Source organism: Centroberyx gerrardi, chromosome 11, assembly GCF_048128805.1.
Source record: "Centroberyx gerrardi isolate f3 chromosome 11, fCenGer3.hap1.cur.20231027, whole genome shotgun sequence".
NCBI classification, from domain to species: domain Eukaryota; kingdom Metazoa; phylum Chordata; class Actinopteri; order Beryciformes; family Berycidae; genus Centroberyx; species Centroberyx gerrardi.
Window position 1 is genome coordinate 21,086,377 of NC_136007.1, and position 22,578 is coordinate 21,108,954.

The window sequence follows — 22,578 nt, forward strand, 5'->3', positions numbered from 1 at the left end:
TCACCTTTCTGTTGTCCCTAAGATAAACACTTTGCAGTCTTTGAAAAGGTTCAATAGAGTTGAGAATAAAAGGAGAAATTATAAAGGGGCTATTTTGAATTAATCATTGATTTTTCCGTTTTTTGTATCATCTAAGCGTAAGGGTCGCTGGGAATTTTGTCTAGCACTCTGAGACAGCCAACGGAAATCCACACGTTTGTGCACAAAGACAGCTCCGAGACAACGTTTAAAGAAAGAGTTTGAATAAGTTGTTCCTCTCTCTGGATAACTCTACACGGGTTCGCCAAAAGAAACAAGGAAATATGAACGCGTTAGTGGAAGGTTTCGCCTTATTCCTGGGCTTCCTGGCTTGGGTGATGGTTGGGGTCGCCCTTCCAAATCGATACTGGAAAGTCTCGACAGTGGATGGAAACGTTATCACCACATCAACTATCTATGAAAACCTATGGATGTCCTGCGCAACTGACTCCACAGGGGTTCACAATTGCCGTGACTTTCCATCTTTGCTTGCCCTTAATGGTACGTGGCTAACAACAGAAATCATTTTCTTAGAACTAATGATTATTGAACAGGATTAATTCCAATCCAATCACTCAAGGAATCAGGACTTTGTGGACCTTGAGATAATTGCTTCTGCTATTACAAACAAGAAAGACTATACTCTCCAAGCAGCTTTAAAAGTGTATAAAAGTTGTGTAAGAAAGATAGCTTTAGAAGTAATAGACATCTTTAAAAAAAAAAAAAAAAAAGAAATGTAAATACACTGTAGCTTTTCTCCAGTGTGTAAAGGAAATGTCAAGTGTATGTATAGTAAAACAGTTCAGATTTGACACTGTCTGATAAACACTGAATTCAGCTGAATGTTATGCCAGTTACCACTGGATCAAATTCAAGAGTGGGGAGTGAGCTGTCCTTATTTGCCATTGTTTTCCTCCTGTGATCTAGGTTTACCTTAAAGAATCTAGCAGGAGCCTTCTACTGTACTGGCTATAATCTGTAGTAAATATGGGTAATATAATATATGATAAGATGGGATAAGATAAGACAGCACACCTACACCCAAACTAGACAAATAGATACTCATAAAATGATAAAACACTTTCAACACATTCGCACAAACTGATGCATTCCACGTTGTACTGTATTGTTTTGAGGTTGTTAACCCCTCGGGCTGACAGTACCTGTCTCTAGGTACCAGATTGCATATATAAATATGCACATTAATGCTATTTAGCAAAGCAACCAGACAAGTCTTGTATGCTACATGAAAGCTCAGGCTGTCCTCTCTCTTGGTATCAGCCAATATGATAACTAGCTCCCCTCCAAATAAGGGCATGACCCTACCTGCTGTCGTCATTTCAATATTCAGCCACTAATTTGCATATTTTAAGTTTGAAACACATCCACTACCTGCTGCAGTGTGTGTGTAGCACAGAACCCCATGATGAATTCATGCTCAGTGACGCTGACCCTATGGTCAGAGTTTAGAACGGTAAAACAACAGAGACAAAGCTACACAAACTGGGTATTTTATATAAATCTGGTCCTAGTAAAGACATGTCAAGTATTAAAGGACGTCTCTTTAGTATGGCATGTGAAATATTACCTTGAAATTGGCATAATAAAAACCACGTGGCATTGCATCTTAAGTTTATATTGTACATTTTGGGCTGTTATACCTAACCATTAACTGAGCACGCTGCACAATCTAAATCATTCCCTTTTTCAAAGAAATTCCGTATATGATTGTGTTGTGTATATTTCCAGAGTTATATAGCCTACTTTTCATTTTTGGTATGTCCTTTCACAATATTTTGCTCTCAGCTCCAGAAGTTAATAGTCATAACTGGAGAGCTCAGACAGAAAGTTGACAATTTGTTACTCTATTGATGACTGATCTAAATATTGATCTACTATATATATAAGTAAACTCAACTAACTTTGACTACACTTTGTACTGCCGAGTCTACTTAAGGTTAAACAGGAAAATGAGTGAGGAGAAACAACCACTTAAGTGATCCATGATCTCATGTTTGAGCTCTGGTTTGGTAACAGACCCTGTACTTCAAACTGCACCAGAGTAAACTGAGTCATTTAGAGCCAAATGCAGGACAAAGCTGAATTCTCATAGGCTACACTAAAATGCAAAAGCTGCAAACAGAACCTGAGAACAACACATCAAAAGTCTGGTGTTGGTTATGAGTTGCAGACTTACAGGACTGAATCAAGATAATCAAGATCACATCAGTGCTTCACCACATATTTGGTGCCTGTTGTATGGAATATAACCTTTGAGCTAAATATCACTGTAACCCTAAAATGGGTGAGCCAATCACAAAAAAATGTTGTCGTTCTTCAGCAGTTCATACAGTATAGCAAAAAATCACTGACTTTTTGGGAGTTTGGCCCATTGGTCACCTTACCCCATATGTGATGAGAAGATTGGCACCAAAATGATCTGTGTGTGTCTGGTAGATAACTCAATCCACTGCGCATGCTAACACTTTAGCGTACAGTATGCTAGGTATCCATACAGGATTAGCATTGTCCAAAGTATGAAGATAAACCTTAATAATCCAAAGTTGGTATTGGTTTCCATTCTATGGCCTGTAGATTCATAACTTCTGAAAATTAAATCTCAATCTTCATCATTAGTGAAGTCCATTACGAATCAACAGCACAAAAACGTTAGCTGTTTGGCTAACTTCACTCGCTTCCTGTGTAAACAAAACAAGTTATGCTCAAAGTCTTGTGGGAAGAGAGATCTTCTGCCATTGAAAGAGCATTCTTTTTGTTGAATATTATGTCTATTTTACCAATACCCCTAAACAAGCCTGGCAGGTTTATAAGCATTTAATTAAAATTAATTCACCATCCAGCCTTGGAGCTGCTTTTAGGATAGTCGCCTACAATTACTTTACATGCTGAATGCTAAAGTGTTAGTATACGTACCGGACAGAGCTATCTACTGGAGACACAGAGATTGTTTTGGAGCCAATTCTCTCGTCACACATTGGATAAGGCGACCAATGGGTCAAACTCCATCTATACATCTGACAGCTTGTACTTTAACAGCCATTTCATCATTTCATATTCAAGATAATGAGAGTATGGAGCCAATGAAGATGTTTTATTCAAATATTTTTTGAGCTTGTTGTGATGAATGGAAAGTGGCCTTCTTCTATGTTGCACCTTATTTAGGATGCTTTTCTCAGCTGTGTCCTTGTCTGTCTGTTTCCACGATGTTTAGCATCTCTGTAACAGGTGTATAATATGCGCACCACTGTACAATTCTGCCACCTTATTTCATGTCCCCTATTGTCTTCTCAACAGTCTCAAGCAATCTCTCACCTTGAGTTACTTGTTTCAATATTCTTTTTTTTTTTTTTTTTTTTTTTAAAATATGTAATAAATATGTTATCACAGAATTTATTCATGTTCCCACACAGGGTACATACAGGCCTCCCGAGCACTGATGATTGCTGCCATCGTGTTTGGGACATTTGGGCTTGTGGCTACTCTTGTAGGAATGCAGTGCTCTAAAATAGGAGGGGAAAACTACATCCTGAAGGGGAGGATCGCCGCAATTGGAGGAGTCTTCTTTCTACTACAAGGTAATGGCGTATGGATGGAAGCAATGGCCATGTAATAAAAACTCTGAATTTTCTAAAGCATGAGAAAATGCTTGGTCAGGAGTAAATTCCAAAATAGTGTTAGAAGTAATACAGAAGATACAAGAAGATATGCAACAACACATATCAAAATGTGCAGAATGTACAGGAGCCCAGAAAAAAATATTATAGATATAGGCACATTTTCAAGAGGAATTCATAAAAATTAAAACTCATCTTTACACAGAGCACCTCGAAAGGTAAATAGGAATTTCTGGTGGTCCAATCTCTGTGTACAGATGACAAGCTATCAGTAAAGGGGTCAAAAAGTCAAAAGGTTATCCCTGCTCTAACAAACCTCTCGATCTTGTACAAACACCTGCCATCAGAATTGCAAGGGAATGGCTACTCCTTGCAACAAGTTAATCTGGGAAATTGTCAAACAAGTGCTTTTTGTGTCTTTATTATTCCCCAAGAACTCACATTCTCTCTGATGAGATGCCATTTATTACATTTGTGTAAGGTTTTCCCTAATGTTTTGTTTTTTAATCCTATAGGAATATGTACCATGATTGCCGTGTCTTGGTATGCAGCCAACATCACACAGCAGTTCTTTGACCAATTCTATCCAGGGACAAAGTAAGTCAATTCAACCTGCATCAGTATTTTAAATATAGTAAGTAAACTATAGTAAGCAAGAATGTAGTTATATCCAACTTACGTGGCCATAATGTAATTATTTGATGTATACCATGAATTAAAAAAGAATTAGGGCATGTAATCTTTAAAGCATGTATGTTAAATGCATGTCCTTTTATTACAGGTATGAGATTGGAGAGGGCTTGTATATTGGCTGGTCTTCAGCCACACTTGCCATATGTGGAGGTTCATGCCTAATGTGTGCTTGCAGACTGCAAACATCTGATGAGAAAATGTGAGTATCTGTTGTTGAAAAGTTCAGTATTGGTTTACTCTGCACAGACTGCCCTGGAGATCAGGGTGCAGTGGAAATTGCATGTATCCGCCTAACTGCTACACATTTGCTGTGTTTTAGACCATATCCATACCAACCACCTACCAGAGGAAATGTGCACTCTACTGTGGCAACGTCTCAGTCCGCCCCAAGCCACTATGGAAGAAATGCATATGTCTAAGGGGTTACTGTGTAGGGGGCTAAATTGTCTGGGTTGGGGTCAATTTATTGTGATTGAGTCTGTGTTTGTGAGAGAAAATGAACATGGGTCCAAGAGTTTCATATTCTAAATGCACTTTGTGGAGGGTAATTTACCCGCAAGGCAGCATTTAGAATGGAAGACACCTAGATCCAAGACCATTTGGCCACTTGTACACTTGTAATAGCTTACTAACAAAAACCTTCATTTGATTTTTTGGGCTTATTGGCTTTACCCAATCTAAACTTTTTGGTAGTGATATCATTGTTTCACTGGAAACCCTGGAGGGTCTAATACTTGGATTACAACTCTGCTATTTATATAATGTTTAGTGATTTTTATGGAAATGCCACTTCACTACTCCAGCATATAGTAAAAACCTTGGTAACAACTAACCCTAACCCTAATAGTTTCACAGCACTACTTTAAATCTGGGCATTTCATGAACAAAAAATGCCTCGCTTCCAGCCAAACAATCACATTCAGCCAAGCCATTATAAAAAGAGAAAGTATAAATGTCTTCATAAGACTGATGGTATATAATGAAATTCATCTCAACTCCAAAATCTAAATAGTCCTCTGAACAAAATGTACATATTACACATGTGCCTCTTACCTTGGCATTGTATTATTATAGACAGAAGTTTTATGGCAAGACACAATATTCAGATAGGTCATAAAAGTTTGTATTATGTTTGCATTTCTGCATTTATACTTTATTTCATGTTAGATCTGAAAGGTTTGAAAGTTTTTTTTGAATGATTGATTGCTCTAGGATTCCTTGTATACAGTACTTTGTTGATTAATCATAAGAACTATAATCATAACAGCTAAATAATCAAGAAACTTAATGAATACCACATGAAAAATCTTGACCACAGACACCAGATATAAAGGGATGGAAGAAATTACACAACTGGTTGATGAACCACTGGAGGATCCTGTAGTTGACATGAATACTGTGGGGAAAAAATGAAAAGACGCCTATCTATGGCCATTGTTTTGGTGCAGCAGTAGCATAATCATTGGTATAGTGTGGAAAGCAACGGTGAGCTGATGCAGCCATGTGGGGCTTCAGAGTTGGTTTCTCTGGGGGAAAAATACCACTAACCTTGACCAGTTGTGTTCTATTTTTGAGAAATGCATTGAACCAGTGACAGAGATATGGATTAACTTTTTGTTGCACCTAGCTGTACAAGGCGTATTATACTGAAAGCTGATGAAACCTGTAGAAACTTAAGCCTTGAATATAGTTCATGCTTATCCAGATGTTTAGTAACTAGATGTATGAGTATTATTATCGCATCATCTGTACCAACAAATCAATACGCACAGCAAGAGTAATAGGCCTGTATTCATCTCAATCCAAATTGCTCTGCACACAACAGGTTGAACACTCCAGGGTGCTGGCGGCGGCAGGAAACACAATGTAACAAAACTTTAGTAGTCCACCGCACTCAAGGAGAAGACAAGCCAACTATGATTTATGCCAACGCGTTTCGCCAAAGCTTCATCAGGTTCGAACCTGATGAAGCTTTGGCGAAACGCGTTGTTCGCTATATCTTAATCTGTCTAATAAAGTAATGGCACAAATCATAGTTGGCTTGTCTTCTCCTTGAGTGCGGTGGACTACTAAAGTTTTAGGCCTATATTCATGTTGGCAGTGATAGATATAAACTGTGATTTGCTACATACAGACTATCAATGAATGCTATACAGATAGCCAGTGCCACTGGTATTATTACAGCCTCTGACCTAAATGAACTATATGATTCAAAGGCAGCAAATTATAACACAACCATATAAGGGGATATTTATAATGGACAATGTAAAGTAGAGGTGCAACAAAGGAAATGATCCAAAAGAGTGCACAACATGGGTATTTTGTTGTATTATAAATTATCAGCACAAACCATAGGCTGTGTTTACATGCACCAATAACCCTGCTCCGGCCATACTCTGGTTTAGCTGTTTACATCCACCTCTGAGTATCCCAGCTGACATGAATAAACCAGTTAACAGAATATTCCTGTCTACCTGTTCTCTCTGTGGGCGGGACACCAGCCACAGAGAGAACTTTTCACCTGCAAAAGGTATGAAAAGGTTCGGTCACCAGCTTCCCCACTGAAAAATAAATGATTCCAACAGTAATCTGTGTAATCTTCTGACAAATAACCTGATGTTACAGGAAATTATACTTTTCAGCTAAAGTATCCATCAAAATGAACCCATAACACTGTGAGTCTGAGTTTGTGCACGACAAATGCCAAAATTGAAAGGTGTAAGACGTTTACATGCTACAGTAACACATTTAATATTTGTATTTAATATACAATTTTATTAGAGTAAACCAGAGTTCAAAACCAGGTTCAGGGTAACAGGGTTAAGAACAAAATTCTCTGTGCATGTAAACATAGCCTTTGTATCTTGTTCACTTTTCTTTTTTTTTTGGAAATATGCGTATGTTTGTTTTAAATGTGATGTCATACAATTTCCTTCACATGATATTGGTGATTTAAAAAATGTAAATGTTTTATATATTTTATACACAAATAAATGTCATTTGTAATGACTGATTGCATTAAGTCTTTATTTAATTGTATTGGGTATAAAATGGTATGCACTCTGCAGGGCAGGTGTGGAAATTTGAACATGGGCATCACTTCAAAAATGATAGGAAGCTTGCTCAAGAAAAGATTTTTCTGAAAAAAAAAAAAAATTCAGAAAGGAAGAAAGTTTCAACATTTACCTTTTTAATGGTAGAGCGTGCTGTACAAAAAAATCATTTTTAAAAGTTCAAGATATCCTATTGGTCAGGATCAATGAATCCTTTCTCTCTGGACACGCCTCACTCCTCTAACCCCACCCCAGTATCGCAAAGAAAAGAAAATGAGTAATGCCAAAAAAAAAGTGTTGCAAAGAGAAACCAATATCACAAACGCAACAAAAGAGCCCAAAGTGATACATTTCTTGCAAACATCAAGTTAACAATTCAAGTATATATATATATATATATATATTTTTTTTTTTTTACAATACTTTTCAATAATTCACTTTCATTTGCAATATATATTTTTTGGTTTGCAATTCTATGTGACTTTATCTTGACTCCGCAAGGCTCTCTTGGCTCCAGTGCTCGATGCTAACAGGTTAGCATATACGATGATGTATATAAAAATAGTGTAGGCCTACTGTGCACACAGACACGTATTTTAGTACTGAGATCACAGTTTTATATTTAGATTCAGTAGGGAACAATTGTCAGTCGCTAATGTTTGCATTCATTCATTCGTTCATTCAAGAGAAAATCCCTGTTCATTTTCCTATTGACCAACACAAATTAATTTATCATGAATAATTAAATTCATGATCTTTACCAGAAACATACATTTTGAAAAGAGGTTACTAACCATAAACCTACAATAAAGCTTACTGAGTTAAAAAGTAGTGAAAACTAAGTTTATCTTTAGCAGTCCACAAGTACAGAACTGTAATCATAACAACTAGTCATTATTTGTGTATTTGAGTTCATGCTAAAAATGTTTTGTGATTTGTTTTGTTTTGTTTGTCTTGTTTTGTTTTATTTGGTAAAAAAATGTTTTGTATTTTGTTTGGATTTGTTTTCTTTGTTTCGTGGTTTGTTTTGTTTTATTTGTCTGTTTGTATGTTTGTTTGTGTGTTGTCATGGATGGTTGCTGCTCTTGTTTTATTACTATATGCACTTGATTGCTTGAACTATCAATGCTATCTTGCTTTATTAATATATGCAGTGATTTAAACTGCAACATGTAATTTTAATGATTGCTTGACCCATCAATGCCCATCAAGGGACTGGTGTTGGAAATTAGCTTCGGCTATATACACGTGTACAGTACATCGGACACTGCTTTTGCAACTGTCAATGTTTCTCTGTACTTGTCCCTTACAAATAAACAAATAAACTAAACTAACTAAGTAATAATCAACAAAGGAAGATCATTTTTTATATGTAATTGAAATCAGTGTGATCTTAAATCCAGTCAAAGGAACCAAGCAGCCTGAAGCTCAGCATCATTGTCTTAAGGTGGGTTAGTGTTGATGGCAGACTGGGCATGGTGAAAAAAACAACTAAGCAACGCCCACAAGTACTTCATAGTATAAAAAGATTTTACTCGGCAAACTTCTAATCTTCAGGAGCTTCATTTGCTAATTTGTCCAGGGCTTCTCCATCAAACCGAAGTAAGTGCCACCCTTCACTGGCAGTAAGGTCCTGAGCTCCTTTTGCAACATAGAAGTCTAGAGAGGGAGTGTTCCAGTCCAACACCGAGAGCTGCAGCCTCACACACTGCTTCTCTTTCCCCACCTAAGCAAACAAAATGGTACGTTAGTACCTTGTGATAGCTGCAGTATATGTCGCACGTCATGTTTAGTACCAGTATTATTTATTGCCTGAGTGCCTTTAAGTTCACAGAATATGTTCATTTGCCTGTATTTTCACCAGAAGTCCATATTATTTCTATGTAATTGCAGAGTTCAAGACATTATCTGAGTCTCAAGGTCTGTGACCCTTGTGCACCCTCTAGTGAGTAGTTCGGAGGATGTATTCCTTAGACTGCTTATGTTTGAAGTGTAATGTATGCTACCACATACAGTAAGCTTCAGATTACTGTGTCACACCTGAGGTTGATGCACATCTCTTAGTGAGCCAAGTAGCCTAACTTGCACCATTTATCCATATGTAAGACCCTTGTTTCTACATTTCCTTTCCAGACCAGACACATTTACGCCTGCTCAGACATAAGAATACTGTTCCTGTTAAGTAAACCACCCTAACCTGTCTACAATCTTTGCTTGACACCGTACTGCGAATATTCCTGTCCTGACCAGATCAAATACAGTCCCTAGCTCCCTAATAGACATATATAAAAACAATACCATCACAGATATTTCAACAATCCCCCCTCCACCCCTCCCATCATATAAAACCTGCAACTTTGCAACTTTCAAAGTGACACGGGGGGCCACATAGTACGGTGGTGCATTTTTGTGTGTTCACCCCCGAAAACCCTGTTTCCTTTTCCTAAGATGCCATGGTTGCATCCTGGTGGCAAGAATTTATATGAATCTAGAATCCACAGTAAATACGCTGAAACACGGACACTACTGAAAAGCCATTTCCTTGTAGCTTTAAGAAGCGGTAAGTAAAACAATTTTACTGAGAACATTCTTACCTGAGCTACTTTGCTCATTAAACCTTTGCCAATGCCTTTTCCTATAGAGAAGAACATGAACAAAACAAATATGAGGTTGAAAATATTAGAGTAAACAATCTCATTCTGTACAGAATCAGAATAGCAAACATTTGGACATCAGACTGTCTTTATTTTAGTCTTTTCAAGCTTTGCTGACAACATTGCACCAACGCTCACTTTACCTCTGAACTCTGGCATCACATACAGATCCTCCATGAACACGGACGGGCCCTTCCATGTGCTGTAAGTGTAAAAGAAAAGGGCATACCCGACGACTGTGTGTCCTGTATGGGCACAAAGACACAGGCCATCAAAAAGACAAGCAGGAAAAATACCTAAATAAATAAAAATATAGTGCACAGAAGTGGCCAACCGGCTGCCAAATGCTAAACTAAAATGTCACCTGTTGAGTATTTGCAAACATATTCATGCATTGCTAATGTGACAAATAGTTACTGATTAGATGACAAATAGATGTGGATTTGAACTTATCTGAGAGAATCAAATAGGCCTGATTGAGATTTTACCTTCTTTAGTTTTATGCTCCTCTGATACTTCCGCAACAAGGCATTTGAAGAAGGGGTTTGGGCAGAACCCATCACGCTCCAGTTCTGAGGTAAAACAGGAAAGAAGATCAGTCTCATTTACTCGCACATGAAAACATCTCATTGACTTTCCACTGGAAGTAACACCTTTGAAAACCACAAGCATCTATATGACTCCCATCACGCCACGCTGTGATGGAGGAAGTGTCACCCTGGCACATTCCACTCCCAACTGGATAAAAATGCTTGTCGAGAGGCAACAGAGTTTCACCCCATATAAATTCTGCAGTATAACCTCATCAAGAGAACAGCTGGAGTGATAAGTGCATTGGGATGCAAGTGTCTGGGATCTTACTCTTTATCAATGTTATAACAAATTCCATGACATTTCAATGCTACTGAGGTAAGAGCAATGGGATAATAATCACATGACTCATGATAGCTTATTTTCAGGTTCTATTTTTAGCTGTTTTTGCATGTAGATCTAAATAATCTGTGAATTTGGCACTAAATTAGGCAGTATGGAATACATGGTTGAAGTAAATGAGAACAAATAAAGAAGGGTCTGAGTTATCAGTCCAGCCGGCTCTGCGTGTTTTTCTCACGACTAACTTGCCCCAAGAGTTCAGTACGAAAATTAGTTGGAAAGTTGAAAAAAATGTCTGTCCCCAACAACATGAAAAGGATAGGTATATTATGTGTACTACTGTCTCTGTCTAGCTGGTGTATTTATGTTCACTGTTGCATTGAAGTTTACCCCCCCTCCTCCATGGAACTGACTGTAATCCCATTACTGTTACTTTAGTCCACTCCATTTATCATTACCCAGCTCTGTTTCCACAATATTGCACTACTCATATCTGCACAAGTCTTTGTACACTGGCCTCAGGAATCATGTCCATGCTGTGTAAGACTCATAGTTTATTTCATCCTAATCAGTATAAACATTGCATGGTGCCAATGCAGTGCTGGAAACTGAAGACTCCTCTCTACAGCAGTAGACATATTACAGTGTATTCCCTGTTGCCTGAATGCACATAGTGATTGAATGTATATTTGTAGATTGATGTGTAGTCTCCACTTGTACTGAATGTGAGGTTTTATTGTCCCTGTGCCAAGTAAGCCAGTACTTGGCACAGGGACAATAAAACTATACAGTATATATACAGTAGTTAAGTTGGAATTTGACTTTTCTATTCGCTTCTATTATTTGCATCTGCCTCTGGTGCAAAAGATCTGCAATCGTTAATATGCAACGGTGCAAAATTACCTTTATGGGATATCTTCACCTGGTCGGGCATTTTTTCAAATACAGCCAAGTGCTGTAATAAAAGTCAAAATGAAATTAGAATCCACGTGTCTGAATCCGACGTAACTAAGTCTGTAGATAGAAGGCTTAAGGTTCGGTTTCTGTTGCAAACTCACACACTGTGAATGTAACAATGAAACACTTTAAATGTGAAACGTGGAACATTGTTGGAGCCAAGTTAGCTACAACTGGCTGGAAGCAGATACTGCCGTTAGTAACAGTAAAACACCGGCGGCACGGACTCACCGTTATCATCCTGGATATGTCTTTGCAGTCATCTTGTGTAGCAGCACGTATTTTGAAATTCATATTTGCAGACACAACAAATAACGCCCGTTAATAATCGATATCGACAGTGATAGTTCACAATCACAGACCTGCACAAACCAGCGCCTCGCGTATCTGTTGCCTGTTTTCCTCGAGCCAGAACATGAATAAGACTTCCGGTCCGTTTTTTTCAGAATAAAAGCGCCATCTCTACAAATCCACAACACTCATGTTGACTAAAAACTTCATTCTGCACAAAAACGCTAATAATTAAACAGCAAAATGCAACATTACATTATGCATAATGTTTTTTATGGTAATAATTGTTTTAATAATTTTGTTTTAAGTCCCGCTCTATATTTAAATAGAGAAATGCAATTTTTGGACAACATAGGCCACACAGATTAAACATTACACACATCACACACTACATTTTTTAATGCCATTACACATTACGCCTAAACCGAAAGTGTTCTGGTTTAGCTATTTTGCCTCAAAATGAAAGTGCAAAATTTGTTCCTGTCAAAAAATAAGTATTCGTAAAACACTCATCGTAACCCCTAGTCAGAAAATAGAGTGAAAATAGGGCTATAAAGTAGATTATGGTGCAGCTGGTTTTTACAACTCATATAACATATTATCACCCTGTGTATTAGACATTGTAAGCAGGTCTTCATACAATTCATACAAACGTACATTAGAGCCGTTTCCCCACAGGGAGCATTCAACTCATGGCAAAGAAACAGCAGAAACTACTGCCACAGAAAAGGCTTCAAATTGCCCTTTTTAGTCAGCAGCCATCCTTCCAAATGGTCTGGTATGTGCTTTATGTTTAAATCTTTCTTTGTGCGTATTTGGGAGTCCTTGCCATTGGCCTCCATTACATTTTGGGTAATAGAGAATCCGTTTTTTGTGTTGGCATCCATTGACCTAGATACTGGAGGCCCTGGAACAGTGGAACAGTAGTTTAAATTCACTTTTCCAAGATAGTAGTCATTCTTACAAGTGATGTGGTATGTTTATGTGTTTAGGCATAGGCATATATGACTAAATATAGCATATAAAAGGGACAATAAGGGGAATGAGTAATTGTATTTTCATTTATCACAGATTACTTCTTTTCACTTTGCGATGGGTGCTCACCATGAAAACTTTAAAATCACTGACCAGAAGCCTTGTTTTACTGGTGATTTTTTAAAATTGGATTGCAGTCGATTTGTTTATATTTTGTTTTTCAAATAAAAGCCCTAAAAGTCTTGTGGTAAAGGCAAACCAATAGTGTCAAAGCTAAAAGTGTTTGAATAAAATATTATTGTGCATTTACCCTCAAAATAGACGTCTTATTGCCACGTAGAGCTGAGAAGAGTGCAAACTTATTTCTCACTCAATTAGTCCAGGTCATCCCCGCAAATTTTTGAAACATCTATTTAAAGTAAGTGTTTCACTGTAGCCAGTACACCCTGCTATTTACTAGCTGGTAAGACATTACTGTTTAAACAAGCTGCTGCAAACATTTGCAAGCTTATACATTTTGAAATACAGAATTTTAAATTATGTCCTGTCCATTCCAATCTAAATTTGCAAAGGTGCCATAAACTCCACTCACTGCACTCAATATATTATATAAGCACTTAATATAAATAGTAAATCCAACAATAACCAAGACATTCTGGTATTTCTGGTACAAAATGTATATGAAGGGTGCTTATACCAAACTTCTCCCAGTAAAATTATTTTTGTAAAAAAATAAAAACTAATAATGAATAGTTATTAACCCATCCCTTAAAAAATACAGCCACATGAAGAAATCCTTACAAAATCTGATTTATTTTAGAGTAAAAAAGGAACATGAAATCAATTAGAATATCAGCTGAACCATTACAAATGTCACAGATTGATCTCAGATTTCATCAGGCGTGAACATATTTACAATTTCTAGTCATATCCGCTCTTTATCAGTCGAGTGTTCGTATATTGACACGATGCTGCGGAGTTTACCCCTCTAAGTTCAACCCCTCCCAGCCTCCTAGTGTGCGTCAGCTGCACCAGCGAGATAAAACTCTCCGTCGTCTCCACTACCTGCGAGTCTCAGTGTGGGGATTGCGTGCTCGCTCCCGGAGAATCGGAGCGGTCCATCTTCATCCCCGCTTCTAACGAGGAAATGGAGGTGGGAAGCATGGCGCTCTTACTCTCCAGGGAGGAAGAGGCGGACGAGGGCAGAGACACCACAATGTACTTCTGCAGGGGTCGTGACCCCGTCAGCCCCGGGCCGCCGCCAGACTCCAGTTTTACCAGGGGCTGCAAGGTGGAAGTGGCGCTGGGAACAGTGCTGGTGACTGGGGAGGCTGACTGGGAAGAGCTGAGGGTGATCACCTGAGGGAGGACAACAAGACAGACAATAAACCCCTGCACTGGAATGTGAATTTATACAGCAGGGTGTCTGCAAATTCCATCATTTTACATGTAAGACCTTTTCAATCTCAGAAAGAAATATGAGGCCAGTGTTGGGACTGGAATAAAAGTGAAAATGAACTGTAGACCTATCAGAATATACTGTAGGTTTGTGTGACTGAGCTGATTTCTGACAGGAAAACGCCATACCAAGAAATCGCAGCACTTTAAAATTTAAAAATGAAAAAATTTAAAGTTTTCTGTTTGGACCTTTAATCATAGCACCCAACTGACCTTTAATCATAGCAACTGAGGGTGCTATGACTAAAGGTCAGTTGGGGTGATGCCTGTTGTGAAGGAAATCAACACCATTATCAATCATGTTGCCAAGTCTCTGACAGGAAGACCCACAGGAAATTAAGCGACCGTGGGAGGAACGCTTTAAACCAAAGGGGTTTTCACTAGAAGGTGACTGATTATGGATTTTTGAAGACTGATGCCATTTTTAGGGGAGAAAAAAACCAACTAATATATCTGATTAATAATATACTAATTTGAAATTTATTACAATAACATCTATATACAGACTTCCACTTCCAGCTCCGATTAACTAGAATACATAAAATATTATTAGGTTTACATCATTTTTATGTATTCCTGTATGATGTATACAAAAACATTGTGAAATAACACTTTTTCCAAAATGTTTTCTAGGCACCAACTCAAGGCAGAAATATATGACTGAATATTACTTATAGATTTATGAGGATCATGACAGAATAATTCCACTTTTGTGTGATTTTTTTTTCCACATATGGAAATACAGAAATGTCATGACACTAAAATGTACACAGAATGAAGGATTTGGTCCCTGTTGGTTGTGGCTGCATTGAACTCTCCCAGTCAAAACTCCCATGCAGAGCTGACACTACAAAAGTGCTCCAAGAAAATATTGAAAGACATTTCCTGTGAACCACATCAAGGAATAATAATATGCATTTTCAAAACCGTGTAGAGTGTAATCAGTGCTCACATCCACTGATTATCAATTATTTATAAAAACTCTAACTAGCATGGATGAACCACTGAATCGGTCGACCACTTGTTGTAACCCCTAATTAGACTGGGATAGAGTTTCACAACATGAATGTAAACATACATATTTACACTTCATCACACTTTGCTCATTATTCATACAGAACCAAATCTAGTTGTGACAATTTCATACTGTGTAAAACTGCTACTCAACGTACCTGCTGAGTCGAGGCAGCTCCCGCACTGGTTGCCATGACAATGTATTTTGTTGCCGGGGGAGACGGCTGTGACGGGGTGCCTGGTCGAGGGGACATCAGGGTGAGAGAGCTGGGAACCTTAATGATGCTGGGAGTGCGAGGCCCTCCAGACCCACTCAGACCACTTTGCGAGACCGAGAGCGTGGGACGAGGCTGCCAGAAAACAGATGGCATTGTTAGTGTGCAGCTGTCCACAGCATACTCAGTAACACCTCACATGAACTCTGGTTTGTGACACCTGAACAACAGCGTTATGGTTGCTGTATGGTAAAATATAAGCAAGGTATGTTAAACAAAGGGATGGTGCATTTAACAAACATCATATTCAAGCCTGAATATTCAGTGAATCACAGGAGGTATCTTATAGTTAATTTTTTCAGTCTGTAAATTTGGACGCTATTTATGTTAGGTGGAACCAAAAAAGTGTATCTAGTGCAGCACCAGCACTTTTCTGATTTCTAGCTCCAGCTAACAGATAACCTAACAATTATTGTACTAGTTTGGACACCTAATTGCAGTTGGATTAACAAAATATTGCATTGCTTTTAACAAAAGCAAATGTTTAAAATGATTTGTGTTGAGTACATGACAATAGTGTCCTAGCTCCATGCCTACCATCAAACAAATGGATATCTGTCTTTTGTCCGCAAGACTATTATTAAAGATAAAAATTGTGTTTGGAAGACAAATTCAAATGGCTGTTCAGAGGACAGCAATATAATTATTTCAGAATAAAATAAAATTTAAAAAAACAACAGACATTTGCACATTCCTTCGTAATTCAACACAACATTATACATTATTTCACGAAGTATTTAATGTACCTGTGTGATTGTTAATGTGGTTCTGTTGACTTGCTGAGCTTGCAGTGCTGCTTGGGTCCTGGCCTTCACTACATGGGAACAAAGCATGGGTCCAAGGTAGCCGTAGTCCGCCCGATACTGCTCCACATTGTCAGGCAGAGGTCGTGTCTTGGCAATGACACTGGCACAGTGTTTCTTAGAAGAGCGGGAATAAAAAAAAAAGACTTCCTCACTTTTGGACATAAATAGAAGTAATGTTCTGCTACAATAGGCAGACAGAGTGAATCAACTGTCATGTTGTTTGTGTGACATGCTTCGATTGTTTTACATAACAAATGTATCAATCCATGCTATAGTGTATCTTCAAATGCATGATAATCATAGAACTTTATTAATTACCAATAAGAGGCTTTGAACATGGTCAGCTCCTATCTTATCAATATTGGAGACCACCGGTCCTTCCATCACTGCTTTGATGCGAGCGCCCTCTACAGCAAGCCGAGGAAGGATCAACGTCTTGATCACCTGCAGAAGACAAAAGGAGGAGGTTGGAGCCAACGCAGCAGAGAGGACCGGGAAGAACCGTGGGAAACAGATTCACACTCACATCAGCTCCTAGTTCAGAAAGTCCAGCGATGCAGCCGTAACGCGTCGTCCACTGGGTTTTGTCATCCAGCCAACTCTGAGAGACAATGTCAACAGGGTTTAGTCAGTGAAGCCTTTTAAGCAGGGCGGTCAAAGTCAAACACAAGGAGGGTAATGTTTATCTAAGGCTACAAAAACTGTTCCACAGAGGTCACTGGCCATTAGTATTTGTTTTTCCAATTTTTGTGTGGCAGTGAACTTAAGTATATGGAAATTTAACTAAACTTCCTTTACAAATCCAGCTATGCTTACAAATTACACTGAATGGCCTAATGGGGGAACTACAATTAAAGGTCAACTCAAATGTGATATGCATCTCAGACACCACTGCTTTCATTTTGACAAAACAGGGATGATGCATTTTGGCACTGTGTTTTTGCTGGCCTGGTTGGGACGCTATAATTAAAGGTCAAAATTTCAAACTTTAAAAAGGCCATAACTGCCAACGGCCAAAATTTGTGAAATTGTTGGTGCCACTGCATATATTTAAAAATGGCAATTTAAAATGTGGTTGCTTGAAGATTACCCAGAAGCCATAGATAAAACAAACAAGTTGACAAGGGGAGATTTTTGTCACTTCCTGTGGCTGATCAAGACCTCAAGCATCAACCATGTTCAAAATGTCAACTTACACTTTGCATGTATAGGTTTTGCTGTATTGATACAGTGTCAGATCCATACACCTTGTCTGTACCTCAACATTTAGGAAAAAGAAACATACACACACACAACCCACCTTAGTAAAGGTCTTGGTAATGCGGGACTGGATGTTGTTGGTCGTTGTGCTGAAGGTTTTACAGCTTTGGGCCATGAGGCGAGCAGCAAAGTCCCGCAGGGCCCAGTGGTTGTCAACATCTGGCCGCAAACACAGCTGCTTACTCACAATACACGTCACCACAGCCGGGATGAGCTCATGCAGCTACACATGGGTCACAGGGTCAGAGAGGGGAAAGATTAAGATTAAGATTATATTCCTGGAGTAAAATAACACAGCATTTTATGTTTGTTTCTTCACTCACATATTTCTCCAAGTAGAGGGTGGGGTTGTCCATTAGAGCTTTGACCATCCGCATGAGGTAAATCAGCAGAGCCAGGTTGTTTTGCACCACATTTACACGCACCTTTGAGGAGAGCATGAAGTCAGTACCTTCAGCAGTGAGATGTTTGGCTGTTTTATATTAGGAACATAAGGATGCTTCACAAAATTGAAAAGGCACTGGAAGAAATGCTTACCCCCTCAGAAATAAAAGTGCTGAATCTTGGAAGCATCTGATACAGTCCAGGGTCTGTAGCAATACTCTGCAAAGCCTCCTGAATGAGACAAGAGAGTGTAATTACACCGAGAATTTCCTTCACTATGAAGCCGACACATGAGTAATACTGACTGCTCCAAGTTCTGCCCAGCGCTTTGATTTTGTCACTTTATGGCTAATTAAATCCCACAATGTAATTACCTGTCAAAACAAGGTGAGTAAAACACTAATTACAGTATTAGTGAGCAACTGTTAGGTAAACCATATAATCAGACAGACAGTTGGGACTTACAGCCCTCTTAGCTTCACAGGAGCCAACACAAGCCTCTGTGATTTCCTTGTAGTAGAGCTGCTGTTCCACAGAGAGTTCATGAGTGCTGCGCGGCTTCAACCTCATCAGACCCTTCTCCTTTCCTGATAGAGAGACAGATACAAATATAGGATGAATCATGGATGAATGAGACAGACATAATCACGGGGGAGGAGGGGGTGAGAGAGAAAGAAATTTTGATATAATACAAAATAAGACACTGACCTTTGCCATCAGCAGTCGTTGCCCCCTGACTCTTGCCCTGAATGGTACCCTCCTCCTCCTGACCAGGCTTGACAACTTTGAGCGGTTCTGTGGATTCAGCCTTCTGTTGCTCTTTCGGTGCTGAAACAGAGTAAATGAGAAAGCTCAATGCCCAGCAATTCAATAAAACACGTTTTTCCTCCATATTTTTCTGTGTCTTTTAAGAGAGAAAAATTCAAACAACTCTCACCTGGAGGTGGATTTTCTGGTATAGCAGGCTGTACCCCGTCAATACTTAACCAATGGGCTGTGGATTAAAAAACAAGTGGGATGTATGAGCTTCCACAAAATACATTGAGAACAAGACAACAGCATTTCTTAGGATATAATGACATGTGACGTGATATTGATTGTTTGAGTACCTTTGAGAGAAACGTCTAGTGGAACTCTGGGAAGCGGTGTGTTGATTATGTCACTGAGGTCCACTTCCTTTTCCTCATAGAAATGAAGCTCCCTCCCACCGCCACTTGCAAAGCGGAAAGGGATAAACTCCTGTGACTGGAACCCATACAGCGGCTGAAAGGAGAGGGATTTGTTTTGAATGCATAACCCAGTAACTTACATCAAGTACAAACAACGCCACAGAGAGCACTTTCCGTTCTCTAATTCAAATTACAACAGTTCGCCCTCACCTCTACATTTTTTAGTTTGAGAGCGTTATCTATGTCACTGGTAGTTAATTTACGTCTCTTCCCATGGTGCATGAACTTCAGAGCATCCTATGGAAAAGGGGGGAAAGAGAATAAATAGAATAAAAAACAGATTGCCAACTAATCAGACATAACAGAAACATGACATTCAAGCACATAGGCAAAACATTTTGTTGATTACATAGTAATTTACGCACCCACAACCTTGATATCTTCTTGAATCTTCTGAGCCTTACCTGAGCAATTTCCTTTATTCTGTAGCTGACCTCTTCACTTAGGGCTGCACAGCTCTCCTCCTGTAACTGCCCCACGCCCACAGACTCTGCCATGGCCTTCATAGACTCTGTGGGCAGGACCACTGAGCACTGCTTTTGCCGTCGCTCCTCCGCCATGGCTATAAAGGCAAACAGGGCAATAAATAACAAGGCATAACCCCTAGCGCTATGTACACACCCAAACACAAATGCACACATCAGTTCCACTTATTAAGGTGATGTTTTTTCACTCAAAGCAATATTTCAGTTTGGTAAAACTTTTTTTTTTAGTTCTCTGTAATGTTGAATGGTCCAGTAATGGCCAGTCATGGGACCTGAAGTTACCATTACAAACGTATGCTTTGCAAACATACACTTAAACACTTAAAGTCACACATCTAAAAAACCTGAGTGACAAAGTAGACCTAAGTGATGTTTCAGTGTGCACATCTGTGATGACTACGCATTGTGGCTGATTTTGCAACTCATGCAAAATTTCTACTTTCATAATTGCTTTGCCTTTTACATCTACAGTCTTCAACCATCCAAATACACTGTGCACTGAGTGCAGCAGCAAAAAGTGAGAGTCAATTTTAAAGTTTACATTCATTTCTTTGAAAGAAGTGCTGGGTGTTACTACTACCATACTCTGAATGGACCCAAACATTTAAAAATATGTCCCAAGTCCTGTTCTGTGAGATGTTTACCTTTCAGAAGGCAACTGTCAAAATATGCAATGGAATTTGACATGACATTTTCTTCAATGCTAAGACAGAGAGAGAACGATATAGATTGGGGCTATCTTGGCCTAAGCCTGTTCAAAATGGTTTTCATTTTAGAAGGGAATGGGGGGCTTCAAGGTAAGTTTAGACTTAACACAGTATTACAAACATAAAACTTGAGTGATAAAAAGGCAATCAGGATACGATTCTGTTGAAAATAGATTCGCAATGCGCCCTCAGTCCCTTTTCAGTCTGTTTTCCCAATCTAAAATTGAGCAAAAACGCACGTCTTATTTTAGTTGAACATTTTCTCACCTGTCGGAGGCTAATTTCCATATAGCAAAATAATCTTAACGGGCCAAAAATGGCTAAATATGTGGATTTAGCCTTATTTTCCCCATGCAGTTAACGTATTATACTTGGTATGAATGATATGCGACAGCAATTTCAATTTTGACCCCGTTCACTCCTACCGCTAAGAAATGCCGTGTAAACATAGTTTCCCAGAAAGCGCGTTAACCACTCTGAAGAAAAGCAACCGGCTCCATACAAAACACAAGCCTCAACAGAAGTGTATTCGTTCACGTGCAACAACTTCATAAACAAATTAAGCAAAACTTGATTTAATTTTAAGCTTCTTCGCTAGTGCATACTTCTTTTATGTCACTGTGAGCTTAGTTAGCTGGGTTAGTTAGCTTGCATGCTAGTAACTTAGCTAGCATTGACGTTCTTACCTGTGTGAAGTTGCTAAATCGTTACCACCTTTCCGAGGTTAAGCAAGAATTTATACGAATAAAAACACTCACTATTAAGATTTGCAAAAATTATTATTTCGCCAAGCTAACTCTTCATGATTTATATCCATCTCTTGATATAACTAATTCAACGATTGGAGCTCTAACCTCCGTTTCAGAAAAGTCGCCATTTTGATTCACGTTAGGTTATGTCATCGCGAGACTGTGGTTAAGGTCCTTACAGATACAGAGACCACTTCAAGTTTATTGTCATGTGCATTAAAGAGACATACAGTATGTAAATTTCAGTGCAATTCAATTCAATTCACTTTCAATTCAAAGATTAAATTAAATTAAAATTTAATTAAATTACGCCTGACAAGGACAATAAAAACAACAATAAAACAATAATTGTATAAAAGGATATTACAGGGTATTAAACTGATAAAAAACAACAACAACAACAGTATAACACCAGGACAGACCTACTGCATGTGTGTATTTGTGCATCAGACTGTACGACCACTGTTCATGATTCTGACTGCCTATAAACTGTGTCTGAAGCTGTTTACAGTCTATGGTCTGAAGCCGGTGTTAAGAGTTCTGATAGAGCTTTCCAGATGGCAGAGCTGAGAAAAGACCATGAGCTGAACAACTGGGGTCTTGAATGATGCTTATGGCTTTCCTCTTGCAGCAAGTAGTGTAGATATCCTGGAGCTGTGGTAGTTCTGTGCTTATGATCTTTGATTTTAGAGTTATGTTCAATAGTGTGTGGTCCCGTTCAGTGAGGTTTCCAAACCATCCTGTAATGTCTTTTGAGACATTTCAGAAAGTACACTCACAGTTGTGCCTTGTTTAGGATACGGCTGGTGTTGAGAGGGGGCATCTGAGATCTGGATAGCTAAGAATTTTAAGTCTAACAATTTCAACAGATGTGAGTGACTTTTGTCTTTCTAAAAAAAAAAATAACAATGATTTCTTTTGTCTTATTGACATCAAGAGAGAGGTTGTCCTCTACTACTACTACTACTACTACTAGTCTACTACTACTACTACTTCTACTACTACTACTACTACTACTACTACTACTAGTCTACTACTACTACTACTACTTCTAATAGCCTA

At 38.6% G+C, this 22,578-nt stretch overlaps 3 protein-coding genes across 3 annotated transcripts; 1 reads left to right on the forward strand and 2 right to left on the reverse strand.

Annotated features, from left to right (window-relative positions):
- Positions 1-302: 302 nt before the first annotated feature.
- Positions 303-4,765, forward strand: LOC139913521 (claudin-15-like). The gene is made up of 5 exons (XM_071901558.1): positions 303-519; positions 3,450-3,614; positions 4,169-4,250; positions 4,435-4,545; positions 4,666-4,765. The coding sequence occupies exons 1-5, from the start codon at positions 303-305 to the stop codon at positions 4,763-4,765; spliced, it is 675 nt and encodes a 224-aa protein (XP_071757659.1).
- A 3,976-nt stretch (positions 4,766-8,741) lies between these two features.
- Positions 8,742-12,255, reverse strand: sat2b (spermidine/spermine N1-acetyltransferase family member 2b). Its single transcript, XM_071901700.2, has 6 exons — positions 12,115-12,255; positions 11,830-11,881; positions 10,542-10,625; positions 10,197-10,298; positions 9,994-10,034; positions 8,742-9,125 (listed from the first exon to the last, which is right to left on the reverse strand). The coding sequence occupies exons 1-6, from the start codon at positions 12,175-12,177 to the stop codon at positions 8,946-8,948; spliced, it is 522 nt and encodes a 173-aa protein (XP_071757801.2). The 5' UTR covers positions 12,178-12,255; the 3' UTR covers positions 8,742-8,945.
- A 1,700-nt stretch (positions 12,256-13,955) lies between these two features.
- taf6 (TAF6 RNA polymerase II, TATA box binding protein (TBP)-associated factor) lies at positions 13,956-21,634 on the reverse strand. The gene is made up of 15 exons (XM_071901510.2): positions 21,454-21,634; positions 19,980-20,137; positions 19,726-19,812; positions 19,456-19,609; positions 19,284-19,340; positions 19,055-19,174; positions 18,812-18,933; positions 18,500-18,577; positions 18,286-18,387; positions 18,003-18,185; positions 17,229-17,303; positions 17,021-17,146; positions 16,643-16,816; positions 15,780-15,971; positions 13,956-14,508 (listed from the first exon to the last, which is right to left on the reverse strand). The coding sequence occupies exons 2-15, from the start codon at positions 20,133-20,135 to the stop codon at positions 14,224-14,226; spliced, it is 1,911 nt and encodes a 636-aa protein (XP_071757611.1). The 5' UTR covers positions 20,136-20,137; positions 21,454-21,634; the 3' UTR covers positions 13,956-14,223.
- Positions 21,635-22,578: the final 944 nt, after the last annotated feature.

Bases quoted from the DNA above. Each gene is read 5' to 3' on its own strand.
- LOC139913521 (XM_071901558.1), top strand. From the start codon at position 303: ATGAACGCGTTAGTGGAAGGTTTCGCCTTATTCCTGGGCTTCCTGGCT. The intron at 520-3,449 runs GTACGTGGCTAA...GTTCCCACACAG, and splicing joins ATCTTTGCTTGCCCTTAATG to GGTACATACAGGCCTCCCGA. The intron at 4,546-4,665 runs GTGAGTATCTGT...GCTGTGTTTTAG, and splicing joins CAAACATCTGATGAGAAAAT to ACCATATCCATACCAACCAC.
- sat2b (XM_071901700.2), bottom strand. From the start codon at position 12,177: ATGAATTTCAAAATACGTGCTGCTACACAAGATGACTGCAAAGACATA. The intron at 10,626-11,829 runs GTAATTTTGCAC...GTTTTACCTCAG, and splicing joins GGTGAAGATATCCCATAAAG to AACTGGAGCGTGATGGGTTC. The intron at 9,126-9,993 runs GTAAGAATGTTC...TTGTTTGCTTAG, and splicing joins TAATGAGCAAAGTAGCTCAG to GTGGGGAAAGAGAAGCAGTG.
- taf6 (XM_071901510.2), bottom strand. From the start codon at position 20,135: ATGGCGGAGGAGCGACGGCAAAAGCAGTGCTCAGTGGTCCTGCCCACA. The intron at 18,934-19,054 runs GTCAGTGTCTTA...TCTCTCTATCAG, and splicing joins AACGACTGCTGATGGCAAAG to GAAAGGAGAAGGGTCTGATG. The intron at 14,509-15,779 runs GTACGTTGAGTA...GTCCTCCCTCAG, and splicing joins GAGCTGCCTCGACTCAGCAG to GTGATCACCCTCAGCTCTTC.